The sequence below is a fragment of the Sus scrofa genome, chromosome X, assembly GCF_054392235.1.
Source record: "Sus scrofa isolate SSC_HxYL_T2T_F1_AM1 chromosome X, Sscrofa_HxYL_maternal_Yorkshire_Landrace_v2.0, whole genome shotgun sequence".
Classification (NCBI taxonomy): domain Eukaryota; kingdom Metazoa; phylum Chordata; class Mammalia; order Artiodactyla; family Suidae; genus Sus; species Sus scrofa.
Window position 1 is genome coordinate 31525509 of NC_139401.1, and position 22298 is coordinate 31547806.

Below are 22298 nucleotides of genomic sequence, written 5' to 3' on the forward strand. Positions count from 1 at the left end.
AGTTTGTATGAATGTAATGTTTGGTTTTGATTTGTGGTTGCTTTGCCTTTTAAGTATGTTAACCCCTTCCTATATCTGCTTGCTTTAGCCCAATAGTCACATAGGTTCAAATACATCATTAAAATAAAAAAAAGAATCTATATTTTCTTACTTTCCTTCCCCACATTGTATGATTTTGATGTCTCTTTTTTTAACATCTTCATGTTTTGGTCTGTAAGCTGGTGTATTTAAGTGATTGCTTTCCAATTTTGGTTTCCTCCATCCTAATTCTTCTTACTTTTTTTTTAAATTTAGAGAAGCCCTTTCAGTATTTCTTTTAGAATGAGTTTAGTATTGCTGTATTCTTTTAGCTTTTTGCTGGAGAAATTATTTCCCCTTTTATTTTAAATGATATTCTTGCTGCATAGAGTATTCTATGTTGCAATTTTTTTCCTTTCAGCACTTTAAATGTATCTTGCCACTCCCTTCTGGCCTGTAGTGTTTCTGTAGAGAAATCAGCTGATAGCCTTATGGGGGTTTCCTTATAATTAACACTTTGCTTTTCTCACTGCCTTTAGAATCCTCTCTCATCTTTAACTTTTGCCATTTTTATTATAATATGTCTTGGTGTGGGCCTGTTTGCATTCAACTTGTTTGGGGCCCTCTGTGCTTTCTGTATCTTGATATCAGTAGCCTTTAGATTTGGAAAGTTTTTAGCCATAATTTCCTCAAATATATTTTAAATCCCCTTTTCTTTTTCTTCTCCTTCTGGAATTCCTATTATGCATAGATTGGTCCACTTTATATTATCCCATAGGTCTCTTATATCGCTTTCATGTTTTTTCATTTGGTTTTCTGTCTGCTGTCCTGATTGGGTAATTTCCATTATTCTATCTTCCACGTCACTAATTCCTTCCTCTGCATTATTCATTCTGCTCATTATTGCCTTTAGCAAATGAATTTTCTAGTTTTTCTTGGCTCCTCCTTATATTTTCTAGTTCCTTTCTAAAGGAATCTGCATTACTGTTCATATCCTCTCTTAATTCCTTCAGTATTTTCAGTATCTCCCTTTTGAATTCAATGACTGTCAGACTGCAGAGGTCTGTTTCATTGTTGACTGCTTTAGGTGAATTCTCCTGTTCCTTTTACTGGGAATGGTTTCTATGCTTCTTCATCTTGCTTATGTTTTTTCTTTTTCTGAGAGTTTGGGGAAGCCAAATTGTGGCCATATAAGGCAACTTCTATGCAAGAGTACCCCTTTGTATTTTTGGGGGGGTTATTTATTTTTGGTGTGGGAGTTTGAATATTTGCTGTCTCTTTCTTTTGTGTGAGCAGGCTGTTATGCCCAGGATGTTCAGTGTGTTTTCAGGGAGGAGGAAATGGGTAGGGCCAGCAGTCAGTGCCTGGTCACTGGGCTCTCAATAGCAGCAAGGACCTGCAGGAAGGTGGCACAGGCTACTTCTAGTTGCATGGCCCTGGGAAGTTGTAATGAATTCTAGGTAGACCTACAAGTTGACCAGAGCGTTTGACAGTAGCAGAAGAGGGTGCATTAGTTCCCAGGGGAGTGAGAGGAAAGACAGCTTGTGCTGGATTACAATGCCCTTCTCTGAGGTGATTGGAAGTGCAGGTGGTGTCTGTTCAGGGACCCTTAGTGATAGCGGGCCACAACTGCCTCTGGAGTCAGGAACTGTGGTGGTTTGCCCCCACCACCTGTAGACCTTGCATGAAGCAACCCATGTCACTTAACCCATATAGGAGGTGCTGCACAGTCTGCTCCTAGTTGCAGGTTCCTGGGAGGTGACAGAGATCAGGTGTGTGAGTATTGCCCACAGCATTTGGCAGTGGCAGCAGCAGGGCAGGTGTGTTCCCAGGGGTTTGAGAGCACTAACAGGTGGCGTTCCATCAGAATGCCCTCCTCTGTGGTGCCCTTGAGGTGAACAGGGTTGCACGTGGTGTCTGTTCATGGATCCCAAGTGGTGGCAAGCCACTCCCACCTCTGGAGCCAGAGATAAGTGCAGTGATTTTCCCCTGCCCCCTGTAGACCATTCAAGAAGCACCTCATCTTGCTTAGCCCCCACAGGAGGTGCTGCACAAACTGCTCCTAGTTGCAGGTTCCTCGCAGGGACAGTGGTTAAGTGTCTGGGCACTGCCCAGAGTGTTTGGCAGTGGCATTAGCAGGGCAGGTGTGTTCCCAGGGGAATGAGATCAACAACAGGTGGTGTTCCATTGCAATGTCCTTTTCTGTGGTGCCCTCTGAGGTGGTTGGGTCTGCAAGTGATTTTTTTTCAGGTGTCCTCAGTGGCAGTAGGCCACACCCACCTCTGGTGTCAGAGATAACTGTGGCGGTTTACCCACACCACCTGCAGACCACACAAGAAGCACCGAGTCCCACTTAGAACACACAGGAGGTTCTGTTTCAGCTGCTCCTAGTTGTAGAGTCTTGAGAAGGGACAGTGACCAAGTATCTGGGTGCCTCCCAGGGGATCTGGCAGTGGCAGCTGCAGGGCGGGTGTGTTCCCCAGGGGAGTGGGAGCAACAGTGTATGGTGCTTGGTTTCAGTGCCCTCTTTTTCTTTTTTGCCAACCTCTGAGGTGACCGGGGTCTCAGACGGAGCCCACTCACAGACCCCCAGTAGTAGCAAGCCATGCCTCCCTCTGGCCTCTGAGATGACTACTGTGGTCTGTCCCTGCCATCTATAGATTGTGCAAGAGGCACCATGTCACACTTAGCCCGCTGATTCCCTTAGCCCACACAAGAGGTGCCTAGCCACCGGTAGCCTGCACAAGACGCACCCAGTCCTCCCTAAATGAGCTTTTTGCCACCAGTAGCCTGCACCAGAGCCACCTCACCCTCTGAGAGCCCCCAGGCATGTGCACACTTGGGTGCAGGGAGCTTCTATGGCAGTCTGCCCCGCCTCCACTTGCCCTCCCCAACAACGGCACCTTGTCTCTCCTGTGGGTCTGGACCTTCTCACAGGTTCCCTCTGCCATGGCATTCACCTCCCCAGCCCTTGGTGTACTGTTCCCCTGCCCATATCACACTGATCCTTAGCCCCTTAGGCTGTCTCCACACTGCCAACCCCAGTCCTTTCCCTGGGACTGACCTCCAGAGCCTAAGTCTCAGTGCCTAGCCCCCGCCCAAGTGTCTCAGGCTGTGGTGTCCTACCGGTGGTTCAGATGATCTGTGCGGCTCTCACTCTGCTTTGCTGTTCTCAGTCCAGCTGGTGTGATTTTCTCGGCAAATTTGAGGTCCCTCTGACTCGGCTGATCTTTCTGCTTCCCAGAATGTGTGTTCTTTTTCTCCTTCACAGCTCCCTCTCAGGAATGCTAGTCCTGTCCTGATTCCTTTTCTCTCTCTCTCTCTCTCTTTTTTTCTTTTGTTCTACCCAGTCATGTCAAAAGTTTCTTGCCCTTTTTGGAGGTTTCAGTTCTTCTACCAGCATTCAGTTGATGTTCTGTGTGAGTCGTTTTACATATAGATGTGTTTTTGGATGTGTTTGTGGGAGAAGGTGAGTGTGACCTCTTACTCCTCTGCTATCTTGCTCCACCCCCTGGTCTTAATTTAAACCAACATGGGTAGAGTCGCATAGGGATTGAGAAGGTGCAATTAATTTTTAACATGACTAATGGATAAGATTCCAATTTCTATGACATTGGGTGGCAAAGACATAGCATGAAAATTTTAATTTTTGGATGACACCAATATCATGGCTTAAATAGTAATATAAGTCCACAAAAGATGGTATTCATAGTCCTAGTTTTAATTTTATATAATAAAAAACTGACTTTTTACTCTGTTGCCAAACAAACCCTTGACTCATTTCACTATTTACAAAACTGTGTTTGTGTGTTTTTGATAGCTCTCACATATATCCTCCAATTATAATTTTTGTTTCATTTTGTAATATCAAGATGAACTGAGATATTGTGGAATATTTGGGGGTATCTTTCCCTTTGTCCTCTTCCTATGAGTAATGATTTTAATCTGTATTGATATAAAATTTAATTACTAGGAAAATACATTCCCTCCTTTTACAAGTATCTGTATGTTTACACAACTATTTTGAAATCATAAAAGAAATTAACTTTACATTTTTCAGTAGGAAAAATTAATGTAAAATTTAAATAATATGATTATCCACATAATTGAAAGCAAGTGATGACATATAAAAATAGAAGGGGACTTTTTTTTTCCCAAATACCTAGTTGCTTGAATTAGAGATCAAAACACACATTTTAAATTTAATGTCATATCATTGGTACTCATTTCAACTCACAAATATTTTATCAGTCATGTAACTGATCTATTGCAAGAATTCCAGCTTCATCAATTTGAGAATAAATAACCTGACATGATTCAAAATTAAGTCTCTGTTATTTTCTTTTCAAATCATCTATGTACCGAAACTTTCCCCATTATATAGCTTTTTCACACCTCTCAATTTAGTTCAGGTACTGATGAATAACAAGTAATTCTTTAGAGGTAATTGTTCCATTTTTGAAAGAAGACATTTTATATTACATGAAAATTATAGTTCTGCAACATCTTCTTGGCATGGATTTGCTTTTGGTTTAAAGGACTACAGTTTGGTTTATATTTTGAATAGAACAAAGCTAACAGGTATTAAATATGCTCAGTAAGGCAGTAGAACTGTGGTCAAAAGTGAATGAGAAGTTTCAAAACATCCTTGGAAGGTCAAAAAGCATATATATAGAGAAAGTATATATGGGGACATATGAAGTAAGGGAGAAAAAGCCTTTAAGTACAGGGGAATCTGACCCTGGCAAAACCTGGAAAGTGTTTGGATGAAAGATGCCGTGATGTTTGGGAACAAGAAGGATGTAAAATTTGGGTACTAAAAGTTTGTACATAGCAATTTTTTGGCCACACCCACAGCATATGAAATTTCTGGGGCTAGGGATGCATTGACCTGAGCCACAGCAGTAACAATGCCAGATCCTTAACCACCTGAGCTACCAGGGAACTCCTAGGAAATTTGCCTCATTATCAAAACAATCACACAATGAATGGTTTTCCCTTAGCACTTATTTACAGGCAAAAATAAAAATAAAACAGTAATTGTGGTTCTTACCTAAAGAAATGGAACTTGGTATATGGAAGGAATCTCAGGCTTTAGCATGAATACCTTAGAATAAAACCCACTGCATATAAACTTTGCATATAAACTGCATACAAACTTTGCATATAAACTGCATATAAACTTTGAAGATCTCTTTCAACAAGAGACTCAGCTCTCTACCTTAGCACATAGAATAAAATATTCTAGTCAACAAGACCTACCCAGGTACTTAGAGCTTGGGTCTATTTTAATATATAAAGGATCTCTAGCTCTATGAAGAAAATCTGCAGCCCCCAAAGAGACATTGGCATGGAAATGGACAAATTCCTTGAACACACTTATAAAACCTGATACACAAAGAAATGAAAATCTAATCATCCTTTCATCTATTAAAGAAATTGACCAATGATCAAAAACTTTCTCAACAAAACAACAACAACAAAATACCCCATGCACTGATGGCTTTACAACTATATTCTTCCAATCTTATCAAGAAGAAATGATACCAAGCTTAAACAATTTATTCCAGAACAATGAAAAAGAGTACCTCTCAAATTGTTTCATAAGACTAGTCTAACACTGCTATCTAAACTTGAGAAGGTTTATGAAAAAAAATTACAGATGTTTTCCTGTCATGAACAAAAATATAAAAATCCTAAAGGACATATTGGAAAACTGAATCTAGCAATCCACAAAAGGTATAAGACATTATGACCAATAGGATTTATTTCTGGAATCGTAGAGTAATTTCACATTCCAAAAACAGTGGCTGTGATTTGTCACATTCAGAGGAGAAAAAAAAACACAGAATAATTTTAATAAATGCAGAGAAAACATTTGAATATGTTTAATAACTATTCACAATAAAAAGGTGAGAAACTGGGAATAAGGAGAAATTCCTTAATTTGATTAGGAGTATCTACAAAAAGTCCTACAAGAAGCATCATATTTAGTGATCAATTACTGAAAGCTTTCCACCTGAAACAGGGATTATCATCACTTCCATTAAACATTGTTTTAGAGGCCCTAGTTTTTGCAAAAATAATTAAAATCATAAGGATTGATAAGAGATAAACCACCTCTATTTGATGACATGATTGTGCGCATTAAAAAATTTCAAAATGTTTCACAAGCAATCAATACTAGTAAGTGAATTTAGCAAGGACACTGGATGTGTGTTTAATGTAAAAACTATTCTATTTTTATACACCAGCAATAAAAAGAAAATCAAAGTCAAAATGAATCTCATTTATAATAGGATCAAAATATCAAATATCTGAGATAAAACATGTGTAGGTCCTCTGGATTTAAAACTGGAAAATATTTCTAAAAAGCTATTAAAGAAGACCTAAATAAAGAATGGATGTATGATTTACATGGATTTGATGACTCAATATTGTGAAAAAGGTTAAATGATCTATAAATTCAACACGATTCAAATCAATATCCTGGCAGGCTTTGATAAAAATTGAGAAATTGGTTCTAAAACTTATTGGTAAACTAAAGAATGAAAAAATAGTAAAAGCAATCTGGACTAAGATCAAAGTTGGAGGATTTATACTCTCAGATCCCAACATTTTAAATTAAAAAACACATATATGTGTTTATATCTATATATGTATATGTGTGTGTATATATATGTGTGTGTACATATGTATGCATATCTATGTATGTGTACATGCTTATGCATATATAGGTATATATATAAACATATATACAGTTATAATCTGTTTAAAATGATAAATTTTGCATTAAATATATTTCACTACAATTGAAAGTAAATATACCAAACTCTTGAATTATATTCTTTGAAATGAATAAAGTGTATGATATATAAGTTATATCTACATATATAAATAAAGCTATTTAAAGTTGATTGTTATTAAGCCAGTATGGTACTAGCTGAAAGACAAAGATAATCAAATGCAAGCAAGTAGAGAATATGGAACAGATTTATACATACATGTTCATTTGACTTATGATAAAAATTTCCATAGCATTACAGTGGGAAGAAGATTACTTTTCAATAAATAGTGATGAATCAACTGATGTTGCTTTTCATTATAAGTTTATATGCCCCACTTGGTTTTAAAGAATAAGTATTCATTAATTTGAAAATATTAGATTTAAAAAGTAACCAAGGTAGCAAGAGAAAACTCACGAGAAAGTAAATATGTAAATAAATAATAATAAATAAATAAAACACCTTTTGGAGAAGTTTAGCATATATTAATCATTGATTAAGTCTGAATTATAGTAAGGATAAATAATTTTGATTTATGATGCTTGTTGAGCTGGACCACATCCATCTTGCTTAAATATTGTCAAAACATACCTGAACACTGAATTAATTACTTGATCTATTTTTCAGTCTATTTCCTTAGGATAATTCATGTACAGTAATAATGGTGTATACCTTGTCATTTGGTCATTAATGTACTGTCATTCACCATCATCATTCCTTCCATTCACAACAAATCATACAGCCAAATCACATGGTCAGGTGAAAAAAAAGCACTAAAAAATAACAATTCACAAAACCAGCCCCCCTCCCTCACCCCCACCAATTAAGCATCATGAAAAAGAAAATACAAAGGCTTGTAACATTTAACATATGTGAGGGAAAGTGGTTAATGTCTAACCTTTATCCACTGAAGATTTGTCTGCTTGAGCTTATTTTCAATTTTATCTTGCTCTTCTGGGCTTATGGGAGCACTTACAAGCACTGTTCCTCCAGTTTCATTTAATTGTTTTAGAATTCCCTGGCGCAGGGGCAACTCTTCAGCCAGTAACTGAAATAGACAAATGCAACAACGTTTAAAATGAATTACAGCACAATGCCAACTACTTTGTCTTTGCCTCTATTGATTAGTCTATCAAAATGAAGCAGGACTGGAAGGCCCGCCTGTAACTCAAATACCAAATTTTCTACAGGGCAAAGATCTGGTGGACTAAAACACGTGCTCACCAGTAAAGCAGGCTATCTTAAAAAGGGTCAGAATATCTCAATCAGAGATTTTTTTTTTTCTAGTGAAAAATGTTAAGCAGCACAATGAGCTCTAACACAATACCCTGAACAGTGTAAAGACTATACCTCTCTCTACATATTTTATATACATACATATATATGTATATGTATACATGTAACAGTTGATTTGTAATGTTGTGCCATTTCAACTATACAGCAAAGTGACCTAGTCATATATATATATATATACACACACACACACATTTCCTTTTTTATATTATCTTCCATCATGGTGTATCCTAAGAGACTGGATATAGTTCCCTGTGCTATACAGTAGGACAACATTGCTTATCTAAAAGAGAACAATCTGGATAAATTTAATCATCCTTTGAGGAATTAAGTCTCCAAGTTATAACATAATTTCACATAATTACCTTAGTCAATTTTTATATAATAATTCTATGAAGCAGAGCCTATAATCATCCTCTTATACAGAAGGAAACTGAGGCAAAGAGGTTAAAAACCAGCAAAGAGGTTAAATACCAGGTCCAAGGACACAAATATAGCAAGCAACAGAGTTGTGATGTAAACTTGGGTTGTTTCATTTAATAGCCCTTAATTTTGACACCTTCACATCCCTAAATCCCTGTTATTCATTTAACATCACACTAAAAATGCCCTTTCTCATGATGTACATAACCATCATAGTGTTATTGACTGTTTTTTATTTATTTTTGTTACCTATAGTTGCAGTGTTCAATGCAGTACCACTAGCCACATGAGGCTATTTATATTTAAACTAATTAACATTCAATAAAATTAAAAACTCAGTTCTTCAGTCACATCGTCTACCTTTCAAGAACTCAAAATGCACATACAGCTAGTGGTTACTAAAATTGATAATGTAGAACAATTCCATCATCAGAGAAAATTCCATTGGATGGCGCTGATCTAGACTAAGGAAAAAAGGAAATTGGTGCATAATTATTAATAAGGGTGAATGCTACCAAATATGTCTCTTAAGTGAATTATCAATTATATTGCTGTATATGACACCGAATACATTTAGGAAAGATGAATTTTCATGAAAAGACTGATTTTATTTTTCCATGACATAACCATCTTCAAATGAACTATGGATCAAAAATTTACTTTCAACTCTCAAATACCTAGTGCAATATCTGATATACAGTAGGTGTTCAATATTTGTTTAATTAATTAAACCATATTTTTATTTTTATACTTTATCCACTGTTCAAGTACAAATTTCTTATTTCACAGAAATAAATAGTTGACATTGGAGTATAATTTGCATATGCAAACCTACTGAATCATTGATAAATAAGTGATTCCATTTCCCTTTGATTGTGTGACCTTATAAAATGAGGATAATAACTATGACTTTGAAAGTTTGATAAGATTAAACAAAATAGTAGATGTAAACATATTTAATAATTAGTACATAATAGGGGATGATTGTTAATTTTCCTTTCCCTTTCCCTTCAAGAATGAAAGTAAAACAGATCCAAAAGATTTTTTTTTGCTAAAATTAAAACCATGAAAATTAATCCAACTGCACAATCAAAGCATCTCAGCCATGTGAGGTAATCAGTAATAAGCAGACATCACAGTATGTAGGCATGAAAAGACACTTGAATAAACTGAAGTCGATTCAATCACTATTGAAAGTGAACCACCACTCCCCACCCTGCAAAAAAAAACAAACCAAACCAAAACATTGCTTCAGGCAAATTGAATGCCTTTAATTAGAGGCTGAAGTAGTGAGATTGATTTAGCAATTAAGATCTTCCCTAAGAAATGAGATTCATTTCTATAAAGAATTCTCATCAGTTTTTGCAATAATTTGGAGCTGTGGAATCCTCCATTAACTCTAAAATTAATTTCAAATTAATTTAAGAAATACTACTATGCATTTTACACACATACACATCCCATACACACTTTTAAAAATGTATATATACTCATTAAGAAACACTGGGATTAAGACAAAATAAAGTTGTGAGGAAAACTACTGAGGAACTATAAATAACCTAATGGGCAGAAAACCAATGATTAATACATTAAAAAATAGGTTCATATACTCTTTATACAAGTAGGCCCTGGGTGATTTTAGAAAATAAAATTACCTTGATTTCTTCAAGTTTTTCTTTTAGTTGCTGCTCATTTCCAGGCTCAAGTGCAACACTAGTAATGTTGTCTGCTTCTTCCAGCCATAAAACAAATTCATTTAAATCTCTTTGAAATTCTGACAAGATATTTTTTTGTTCTTCTAGCCTGGAGATAGAAGAATGAAATAATACTTTTATAAACAAAATTTTTCTGTAACTTTTTAAAAAGAAAACTAAAAAAAGGCACATGCTTTCAAAAAATAAGCAATATAAAACATGGTAACGATATACGGTTTTGAAAGAAAATTTGTTCACAGATCATTTCAATATCAAAAATCTCTAAAAGAAGATATTAAAATTAGTCCAGAAAAAATTCCAATTTTAAAATTCCAACAATATTATGTTATTAAACTAGAGCAGTATTTCTCAACCTCAGCACCACTGACATTTAAGGTTGGGTAATTCTTAGCTGCGATGGGCTACTCTGGGCATTGTAGGAGGTTGAATGGTATCCCTGGCATTCCCCCACTAGTATGCCAGTAGCCTCCACCCAGTTGTGCCAAACAAAAATGCCTTGAAGCACTGTCAAATAATACCTTGAAGAAAAAAACTATCCCCAGGTGAGCACAACTTCACTAGAATAAGTGTATAATATGAAGTTGCGTGTTTTAAAATACTTAAATGAAATACACCTTTATGGCAAATTGTAGGATAAAAGTAAAAACAAGGGAGTTGAAAACACTGAATTATTGCATGTTAAGATGTTTTCCAAATTATGACTCAGAATCTTTTTTGAGGAAAGAGAGAAATTGATTTAAAATACTTACCATATGTTGTACTAGTAGAAGTTTTTAATTATAAAAACACATATATTGTATGTTGCTCAATTAGCCATAAATTTATTCTTAAGGATTGAATCATAACACTTACAGCTGAGCAAAATGGGCTGCACTTAAAATAATTTACAATTATTTGTTTTGTTCCCTTTTGGGAGCTATATGTATCTTGTATATAAGCTTTTAATTGAAGTATACTATGCATATAAGGAAAGTACGCATATAACCATATGTCTCAATAGAGTTTTCAAAAAATGGATATACCAAAGAACCAGAAAAGGAACAGAATGTTATCAGAAGCCCAGAAGCCCTCTCTAGGCCCTTGTAGTCTCTACCTCCAAGTGTAATCAGAATCCTGTCAACTTTGATTATTTTGCTTGTATAGAACATTATATATATGGAATCATATACATTGTCTTTCACTCAACATAATATTTACAATCATCATCCAGTTGTGTGTAGTTTATCTTCCTAGCTGTATAGTATTGAATTGTATAAATATACATTTCTGTTGGTGAACATTTGATTTATTTCCATTTGGGGGTTATTTAGCTGATTTTTTTTGCTTCAAATTAAATATTTATTGAGGACTCATTAACTTCCAGGAACTCTATGGGGCATTAGAATTAAAGATCGATATGTTATGTACCTTTCATTGAGGATCCTACAGTCCATGAGAGGTAACAAGCATGTAAATCTAGGACAATGATGGAATATTGTGGAGGACAAGTTATTTCTGGGCAGGGCATAGGAGATATCCCAGAGAAGATAATGTTCTACCTGAATCCTGAAGCATGAAAAGACTTCTTATTCACTGCTTGTGTAAAGCCAGGGCTTTAAGAGAACCACAGTTACACTAATTCCCCAAACCAGATCGGGTCATTGGATTTATGCTTGTCTATAGTCAGCTTAGCTCTTTGATGGAAGCTTGTCCAAAGTCTGTCTGGGGCACATGAGAAGATATTCTCTTCCTTGTCTATTCTTAAAGCAGTAGATCCTATTAAAAACCCAAGTCATATTATGAGATCCTGTGAAAACTCAAGTCATATTATATCATTGTTAGACTCAGAACTCTTCTATTGCTTCCCCATTTCGTCACATCAAAAGCCAAAGTCATTACAGCATTTTATGAGGGTCTAGATCTGTGCTGTTCAATATACTAGGCATCTTCACATGTAGCTACTGAGCTACAAGGGGGAAGTGAGATGTGCTGCAAGTGTAAAATGCACACCAGATTTCAAAGACAGTGCAAAAAAATAATCTCTTTACCTTATACTCAATATTGCTGTGAAACTAAAACTGCTATAAAATGAAACACTTTTTAAAATATTAAAAAAGAATATAAAACATCTCATCAGTACTTTTAATATCATGTACAAGTCAAAACGATAATATTTTTAATATGCTGCATTAAATAAAATATATTCGTCTCACATGTTCCATGTTCCTACTTTTTTTAAAAATGAAGCAATTAGAAAATTTAAAATTACCTATGTGGTGCACCTTATTTTTCTATTGGAAAAGCAGTGATCTATAAAATATCTGATTCCCTCTCTCCTTACCTCTCTGACTTCATTTCCATCTACTCTCACTCTCTTTTATCCTTCTTGAAACCCACTAGCTTCCTTGCTGCACTCCTCAAATATAGTGGATGGGTCCTTGCTTCTAAGCTTTTGCACTTCCTGTTTCTTTATGTGAGAACGACCTTCCCCAACAAATCAAACATGGCTGGTTCCCTTACCTCCAGAGAGTCTTCCCTGATGACCCTACTTAAAATTACACCTCTCCTCTCAAATTTCTGTTCCTTCTCCCTGGTTTATCTTTCTTTTTATTGATTAAAACTGCCATATACTATAATTGGTTATTTTGTGTGTTTACTATCTCACACATAGGAAATTAAGCTTCCTGAGGGCAAAGATTGTGTCTGTCTTATTGAGTACTGTTATCCTTGCTCCTGGAACAATGCCAGACACAGAATAGATGCTAAATAAATAACTGTGGCATGAATGAATGAATATAGTCATCATTCTTTTCAATCTTTTATGTCTGTGTTTTAAAAGAATCTTTCCTATTTGCAATACTTATTCTAAAACATGATCTAAATTACTCACCAGTGTGTACTACATTATTCCACCAAATGAAAGACACTTTCAGATGTAGGTCATATGATACCAGTGTGAATATTACTAGAATGTGGGTTGGAGTGGGGAATGCTCATCAAACAATGACATTTATTACTTAGAGGTTTTATTTTATTAAGAAATTGGTTTTTTAAGATTTATATTTTTGTTTTATGTTCCTCTTGCATATGCATAAAAAAGTAAAATACAAATGAAAAAAAACTGGTGAGGTATTCTTAATATTTCCTCATATTTAGAGTCTGAGTCTCCTAAAACTTTTCCCTTTAGAGTAACTGATGTCAGTATTTTTCCATACAATGTCATCTTCTGTGATACCTAGAGTATTGGCAAAGTAGCACTTCTTAACGGGGCTTGACTTCTATTTCTTGGATATTCTAAACCACATGAGGCCTGGCCAGCAGAAATTATAAAACTCATGCTGATTTCAGTGATACTAATGTAATAGAATGTGCAGCTTAGAAGGAAAGAAATTTTGGTTAATTTGCATAGCCTACCACCATTGATATAATGACTCGGGTTCTTTTGGCTGCTACCATATTACTGGCAATTTCAGAATTAAAAAAAAAATCATAATGTAATGATAGTTTACTGTTACCTTTAGATTGTAATTATGCGTGGATATTATTATTGGCATTATCTGCCTGATGCTTGAGCTTATTTTCTGTGAATAGAGGCAATAAAAATTTGGCATTAATTTCTATGGGAATTGATGTTTGATTACATGAGTTTCTGCCAATGACAAATATTTTGGCTGCTCTTGTACATGTAAAGTAAGGATGCCTACATCAATGCCTAGTGTTGACATTGCTGGTTATTGATGTATTCGAGATTTAGGGAAGAATGGTCAGGAGATGAAGCTGGTGAGATGACTAGAGGCAGGGTTTTGAAGTGGTTAGAAAGTTTTATTTTAATCTCCATGAGGTGAACTACTCAAAGGTTTTGAGTAGAGAAAGATTTCTTTCATCCACTCACTCTGGATAATCTGTGGAGAATGGATGTGGACAAGGGTGGTAAGACAAGAGACTGAGGAATCAAGTATGAAACAATCATAGTAGGCAAAATGATCATGTAATGAAGGTCCAAATCACGAAGATGTAGCGAGGGAAAAGAAGACAGGCTAAATTTAAAATGTAAGAGATTCCGTAGGACTTGCAGATAAAAGGCCAGAGGTTAGCATCGGTAGCTAATAATTTTTAAATGTTTTCTATACGGCAGCCAGTGAATCAAGTATGAACTTGGCACATTACTACTATGACTTGTGTACTAGTCTCTCTTCATCTACAGATGGAAGAAAATGAGGCTTAGTATTTTGTTCAAGATTAAACAGCTAATAAGTGGTCAATTCAGCATTCAGTCCTGGGTCATCTAGGTCCAGAGTCTGTGCTCTTCACCTGTTCAACCTATTACATCTGGCCCAGGAATGATCCCATCTTATCTGGCTGAATAGACAGTATTTACTCCAGCTGAGAGCACATTTAATTGTATTGCATATTTAGGAGAAATTACTAGTTAAAAAATATAGAGATCTACAGCTCAGAGGAGAGGGGAGAGCTGGAAATTCTGACTTCAGAGTCATCAGCAATGAGTTGGTGGATGAAACATAGTCAACTAGCCTTTGAACTCATAATGTATACTTCATATTTGGCATATTCTGAGTCCACTCTTTCTTTATTTTCAGGTTAATGATAGACAATTCTCCCACTTGCTTATTTATAAAGTTCCCAGGCTAAGGGTCTAATTAGAGCTGCAACTGCCAGGCTATACCACAGCCAGAGCAACATGGGGTCTGAGCCATGTCAGTAACCTGTACCACAGCTCATGGCAATGCCAGATCCTTAACCCACTGAGGGAGGCCAGGGATCAAACCTGCACCCTCATGGATACTAGTTGAGTTCACAACCTACTGAGCCACAATAGGAACTCACTCCCATTTGCTTATTTAAATTGAAAAAAATAACAGAAGAAAAAGTCCATTTAAGAGTCATTCATTGATTTCCTATGGATGGGTAACCTGTGGATCCTGCCCTTCCCCCACCCTGCCATTTTTGACATGGAAAGCCAAAGAAAAGCTTAGGGTGTTCTTCTGCCCCACCCCCACCCCCCAAGCTACACAGGTATGTGAAGGAGTTCTTCGGTTCAACAAATACTCAGCTATAGGAGAACATGGTTTGCCATTCTTGTAGTCTTCATACTGTTTTTTTCATGATTATCCTGAAGCTCCTTCCTTTGATTAGAGAGGGGTAAGGGGAGAAGAGAGGGAATTACTCCTACCGTAAGCACTGCATTTCCCACAGAGCTAACTCTACCATCTCAGCTGAGTTCTGTTGCCATTGACCTGATATGAGGTACAGAAGAAGTTGGAAATCACTGACAGTAGACATAACATCACTGCTACTTGTCATCAAACTGGGAAGTGGCTGGTCTCAACTATTGGCAGCTTCTTTTAGAATGTGCAATAATATCATTTTTCCTGAAACTCTGGACTTAGAAGCAATTCAGAAAGAGGACCAATCCCACTATAGACATCTTTTATTTGTTTAGAATTTCTAAGCCGGTTCAAATCTTTGGGTTGAGGTTTCAAGGGTATTTGTCAGTCTATCTCATCTTTCTCTCTTTTCTACTCTTTTTGCAAATCTTTGTCTCCTTTAATATTTGATTCTAGATCAGCTTGTGCAATGCTGCATATGCTGAGAGCAACCTTGTTTCTATCAATCTTCCTCATCTTAGTTAAGTAAAACCTTGTTAAAATCTGATTATGTCTGCAAAATCTGGACAGATTATGGGTAAGACTTTTCTCAAACTTAATCTAGAAACTGACAATTTCAGGGATGAAAAAAAACCCAAATTCAACAAATAAAAGCTTGAAGAGCAGGAAAAAGTAATATCAAAAACCAACCAAACAAACAATACTCCAAACCTAGAGTAAAAGTCTAAAATTAAATACCTCCATCTTCACTTCAAACATATCTCAAATTAACTACTTGTATATTTTTTCTTTTCAAGAATATCTAACCAAGAATAAGAGATATACTTATTCATTATAATTGAGATTTTTATATTTAATTGGGATCAAACTCTATATAAACACTTTGTACATATTTTTTCACTAAATCTGCTATTGTGAGTATTTCCTTAGGTCATTAATTATAGTTGAAAAATTGATTTTTAAGATCTGAGTAATAAGCCATATATGAGTATACCATATTTTACCATTGTTTTGTTATTAGGCATTTAGTTTGGTTCCAATTTTTCATAATAAATAAGCCTATAACAAATACATTTGTTTATACATTTTGGCTCATGTATCTGCTAATTTCCTCAGAGTAAGGAAGAAAAGTTAACAATGAGAATATTAAGAATTCAGATACAGATTGTTAATTTCCTTTGTAATGCTAGGAGCAAGAATACGCATATGCATCCATGAATAGTTACAAAAATATAAATGAAAAAATTATACAAATACGAAAGTCTTAACATGCTTTTACCATTATTGAACATTATAAATTATATGCTTGACAGATGACAAAAGTTCGTATGGATTTTTAATATTTTTTTACTAGAAAAGTTAAACAATTTTGTATGCATGTGTATACTTGGCATTTCTGTTTTACTCTCAACCGTCTGCTATGTCTGTTGCCCATTTTTTCTCAGTGTTTTCTTATTTGCTTATAAGAGCTCTTTTCACTGAAAAAATATATTTATTAAGAATATTTTTATAGCTTTCCTTTTATCATTTTAAAAATATTTATTTATAAGTAAAACTTCATCAATTTCTTTGTTATTTCTTTCATTGATATTACTCTGAAAATTGTGATCACCCTATAATTGTTTAAATATTTGTCCTTACTTTATTATGGATCCTTAGAGATTTATTTTTTGAAAATAAAACAAACAAACCTAAATGCTTAATCCATGTTACACTGATATAGTTGAGTTTCTGATCTTGAAGGACTTTTTCAGAAATTGATCTCTTTTCCCAGCATAATCTATTCTGTAACAATTTTTAATTTATTTATTATATTTTGTGTTTTATATGTAGGAAGGCTCTATTTGCAGATATACTGTAGATTTTTGCAACAACAATGCAAATACTTCAACCAGTCCAGTCCAGTTGAAAGTATGTTTAATTCCTGCTAGGTGAAACCCCTCTCCTACTTTAGCTATGCTAATTTATATACCAAGTATCATTTAGTCAAGTTACAAAATAAATCTCACTGGGGACTTTAATAGGGATTCCATTAAATCAATAAATTAATATGTGAACAACTATTGTCTTCCCAGTGTAAATCTCTTAGATTTTCTGTTTACACTGTACTTGGACACTGAAAGTATCTGGGACTCATCTGTGCACTATAAATAATTAAGTACATTTTCTAATTAACCTTCAGCATCAGTTTGAAAGGCAGTGACTTGCATATGATTTTATGGATATTAACTGTATACTAATTAAGACAAGTCTTAAGAACTCCCAGGTAGAATAAATCATCACTTAAAAAGTAAAAGCTTTGGCTAAGCTATTTGCAATAATCTTTCTGTTTGTACAATGTTTGTGGAAAACTTTCTTGATGATTTATTTTTTTAAAGAGGACAGCATCTTTTAAAATACAAAAACATTTGGTAGTCATTTCTTGTCTAGGTTTGTTTTTTATACTTTGAAATATAAAAAAATGATGGTGCAAAAATCCAACTGGGACCTTGTTACAAACTGCTTTTTCAAGTGCATGTGTTTTCTGAAATTTCAAAAGCTCTGGTTTGAAGTTTTAAAATCTGCAGTTTGAATTTATGTATTCAGATGATTACAGAAAAGCAAAGGAACACAGCTAGCATTTCCAGGCTTGTCTCTAGACAGAACAGTTTAAACGTGCTTTATATTGGCATTCATCACATAAAGTGTTATTTCTTTGTTTACCTACTCGCTTAATGCTTATGGTAGGATTTATTCAGGCATGTGGTAGTAATAATAATGAATGGGATATTTAACATTACCCATCTTCAATTAAGTGCTAAATATTTTACTTTTAGAGGCATTTCAATATATTCAGCTATTTTTTAAAAGAATGGCTTCTGTTTGAAATATTGGCTCTGTAGCCATTTACATTATAAATGTTCTTAATGCAATTGAAGGAAGCACATATTATGATGGGGAGAGATTTGCATAATCAGAATGGAAGAGCTACCAATGTATTGCTAAATTCAATCAATTTAACATTAACACTTAATGAACATTTTCTGTGGGGCTGCTCTGACCATAAGAGGTAAAGACTGCCAAAACACATGGCATGATTTTGGAGGAGGAGGACCTACCAACTGTTTCAGTCCAAATTCTAGTTAGTTTCATATTTGAACTTCTTTTAACATTCAGTATATCATTTGTATTATATTCCTATTATTTCCAGTGAAGAAATTGAAGCCCAGAGATTTATAAACCATACATATCCAAGTATAAGGTGACTCTCTATCCCATTTTCCAAATGAGAAATTCCTAAGTTTCTGATCAAATGTAACACAGAAACTTTGGAAAACATAGTCATCACCTGTCTATACATAATGCTTAGTGCATTAATATAATCATGCATACTAATTTAAAATTATATAACACATTAGAAAGACAACTAATTTTAAATTATATATAACATATTATATTAGAAAGATCACACTTCCCCATTCATAGTTTATACAACAATTGTGTAAACATTCTTCACATGCGTCTTCAACATTGGGACTGTCATTCTGATGGATGTGCTTAGGATGAATGACCTAATTTCGTTTTCTAAATGGTGTCATCTTCACCTCCACCCAGGTGGCTTGAGGTACAGTACTGCTGAAGCCACCTGTAATGTTCTACTGGAAATTTTATTCCAAGCTATAACCACACATTTATATAACATAAGACAGTTTTATGTTATGTAAAGACAGTTTTTCTTTTTTTTGCACCATATGTCCATGAGCTACAGGATGTAGCCAATTACTGAGTTGCTTTTAAAATAATCTTTTCAGAGTTTGTTTATAATGGCATTCAGCTCTTGAAACTGTGATGTCATACCACTAAAGTTAATCACTACTTCTGTTAAACTTATTTTCTTCCTGTTTTTTTTTTCTCCTCTATCAAGTGACTTCTATAAGAAACCAAAATAAGCAGCAACTGAGATTAAGCCAATACGTCTTTCCCAGACAGTACTTTGATGTTTTGAGCAAAATAATCCAAGTATCTTAAAATTTAAGAAACTTCAATAAATTCAAATATTAGGCATCTCTTAAGAAAAAAAAACACATAGTAACTTCTCCAAGTCATACTATCTAAAGGACATTCTCAGAATCAGAACTCAAGCATCAACTCCATTTTTAAACCAACATACCTCCTAAATCTAGTTAGTGTCTGAGTCACACAATCAGATATACATTCATTTTGCCTATAGTTTGTCCCTTATAAAAATGAAGCATGACACTGAGAGGTATAACATATCAAGGTTCATCAGGCATTTATTTTTCAATATTAAGGAAAACATTAGCAACTTGTAGGTAGATATGGATAATGAGAAGGGAAATCATGAAGTTTAGCAGTGAGAGTTCCTGAAAGGAAAAAAAATCTAAACCTAAGCCCTGAAATTTATTAGTTAGGTGTGAACTTGGGCAAGTTACTTAACCTCTACAAGCCTCAGTTTCCTCATCTTCAAATTGGGACAATAAGGACTTCACAGTGTGGTTATGTGGGTGAAATTTGCTCTCAGAAGCTCAAATTTTAGCCTGCTATTTCAGTAATGATATTTAACAAGTGGTAGAGAAAATAAAAAGAGTTTACAAAAAGAGACTCTAGGTAATGAACTGCTATTTCTATCTCAGAATTTTGCCCAAGCCAACATACATACATAAAAATATATATATATATATATATATATATATATATATATATATATATATATATTTTGTCTTTTTGCTATTTCTTGGGCAGCTCCCGTGGCATATGGAGGTTCCCAGGCTAGGGGTCTAATCGGAGCTGTAGCCACTGGCCTAAGCCAGAGCCACAGCAACATGGGATCCGAACCGCAACCTACACCACAGCTCATGGCAACGCCGGATCGTTAACCCACTGAGCAGGGGCAGGGACCGAACCCGCAACCTCATGGTTCCTAGTCGGATTCGTTAACCACTGCGCCACGATGGGAACTCCCCATAAAAATATTTTTAAAGCATGTATGAGTACACAAGGCGATTATATGAAATTGAGCATTCTGATGAACCAGTTGGCAACTCTATTTCTTTTTTCTGATAGACTTCCTTCACAACTTTAGTTGGGGAAACAAAATTAGAGTCAGAATGCCAATCTCTGAGTAATGTGCCACCAGATGAGACTACTTCTAGGTAAAATAGATGTATGATTACAATGCAACAAACACTCATCCAAGATCTATTAGTGTCCAATGATATGGCAGTAAACACAGGCAATAGCCCTTCCCCTTATGGAGTTTACATTCCAGACAACTAACAAGACACATAAGTGAAATACATTGGTTGTAGCAGAGTGTTATGTGCTACAGAGGAAAAGAAAAAAAAGAAGCAGGAAGAAAAGGGAACAATGAGGGAAGCTAGAGGGTAGCTGCAATTTTATAAAGGATGATCAGAGAAGCTTCATCGAAAAGGGGTATTTGAGTAAAACCATCATGGCAGAGGGCAGCTGGTTGCTCATCAGAAAAACTCTTTTAACTGTGAAGCTAGCTGTCATATCCCACCCTCTTTTGCCATTAGGTGTGGCTACATACCTGAATTCTAGCCAATGAAATATAGGCAAAAGTGAGTCTCTCTGATTCCAGACCTGGCTCATAACCTCCCCAATACACAGATGATATTCCTTATTCCCTCTCTTCCTAATGTAGAAAAGCATAGTGATTTTGAAAGCCACATGTTAAAAATGCCTGAGCCACAAAATCAAGGTGGACTGGGTCCAGGATCCATGGTTTGGAAGGGAGTTACTTACTTACTGATCAGAAGCAACATTTTGAATTCTGCATGAGTGAGATGTTAATATGATATTAAGCCACTGAAATGTGGGGCTTCTTTATTTTTTTCCCCTTCTTTTTTGGCCACACCCATGGCATATAGGAGTTCTCAGGTCAGGGACTGAATCTGAGCTAGAGCTGTGATCCATGCCACAGCTGCAGCAATGCAGGATCCTTAATGCCAGGGGCCAGGTACCAAACTAGCACTTCTACAGAGACAAGCAGGATCATTAACTCACTGTACCACAGCAGGGAGTGGGGGGCTTATTTTTAAATTTCAGCTGGAATTCAGTTAGGTAATACATAAGAAGAGGGAGGAATCCATGCAAATATTGGAGAGAAGTACACTGTAAGTAAAGAAAACAAGTACAAAAGTTCTGAGGCAGAAATGTGGTCAGAATATTCCAAAAACAACAAAGTGGAAAAATAATGTTTAGATTGGAATGAGAGGAGGGGAGAGGAGTAGGAGATGAGGTAAAAATGTTGAAACTGAAGAGATTCTACCTAGAATCCCAAGGCTTTCATAATTCATATTATCTGTCAAACTTAGGTTTTAGATAAAAAGGAAATTCTAGAATCATCTTTTTGGGTGATCTCAGCTTGAATTCTTCTCCAACACTACTTTAATTGGTCCAATTGGATAATCCAATCTCAGAACTTCTTCCATAGTTTTTTTTTTTTGTGCCATGTCTATAAATGTAGACTTCCAAAAACACTGAGGATGATTTGGACCATTATCTATTAGAGGCAGAGTGAAATAATTTATCAGGAAAGCTTGTAACAAAGCCATTACCAACTCTCTGGAAGCTGCAATGGAGAGTGAATGACCTTAGTTTTTCTGCTTTCAGTCATGGGTAGGTTTTTCTCTTCCCAGAGAGTCAAAACACCATCATCTTCCCTCCTAAGCTCGCTCCTCTGTCAACCTCCATGGATGGACCCATCAGCTCCCAGTCTCACAAGCTTGACATGTGAAAGGCATCCTTGATTCTTTCCTCTCTTTCCCCAAAGTGTATCAATAAACATGTCCTCATCATTCCACTTGAGGCATCTCTCCAGTCTGCCTACATTTCTCTGTCCTTCCTGCCACTGCTTCTTCCTCCCATCCTCTCTGGCTGGTTACTGTGGCTATTCCCTAATGGGTTTCTGCCTCTCACCTTGTCACCTTATCCAT

General features: G+C 35.6%; 1 protein-coding gene across 24 annotated transcripts in view; it reads right to left on the minus strand.

The window, feature by feature from the left end:
* The window catches only part of DMD (dystrophin), a 2611869-nt gene that overhangs the window by 837652 nt on the left and 1751919 nt on the right, over positions 1 to 22298 (minus strand). For all 24 annotated transcript variants that reach the window (XM_021079543.2, XM_085006422.1, XM_085006420.1 and 21 more), the window contains 2 exon segments: positions 10175 to 10322; positions 7702 to 7851 (listed from right to left, as the gene is read on the minus strand). In XM_021079543.2, the coding sequence (XP_020935202.1) occupies positions 7702 to 7851; positions 10175 to 10322 (298 nt within the window).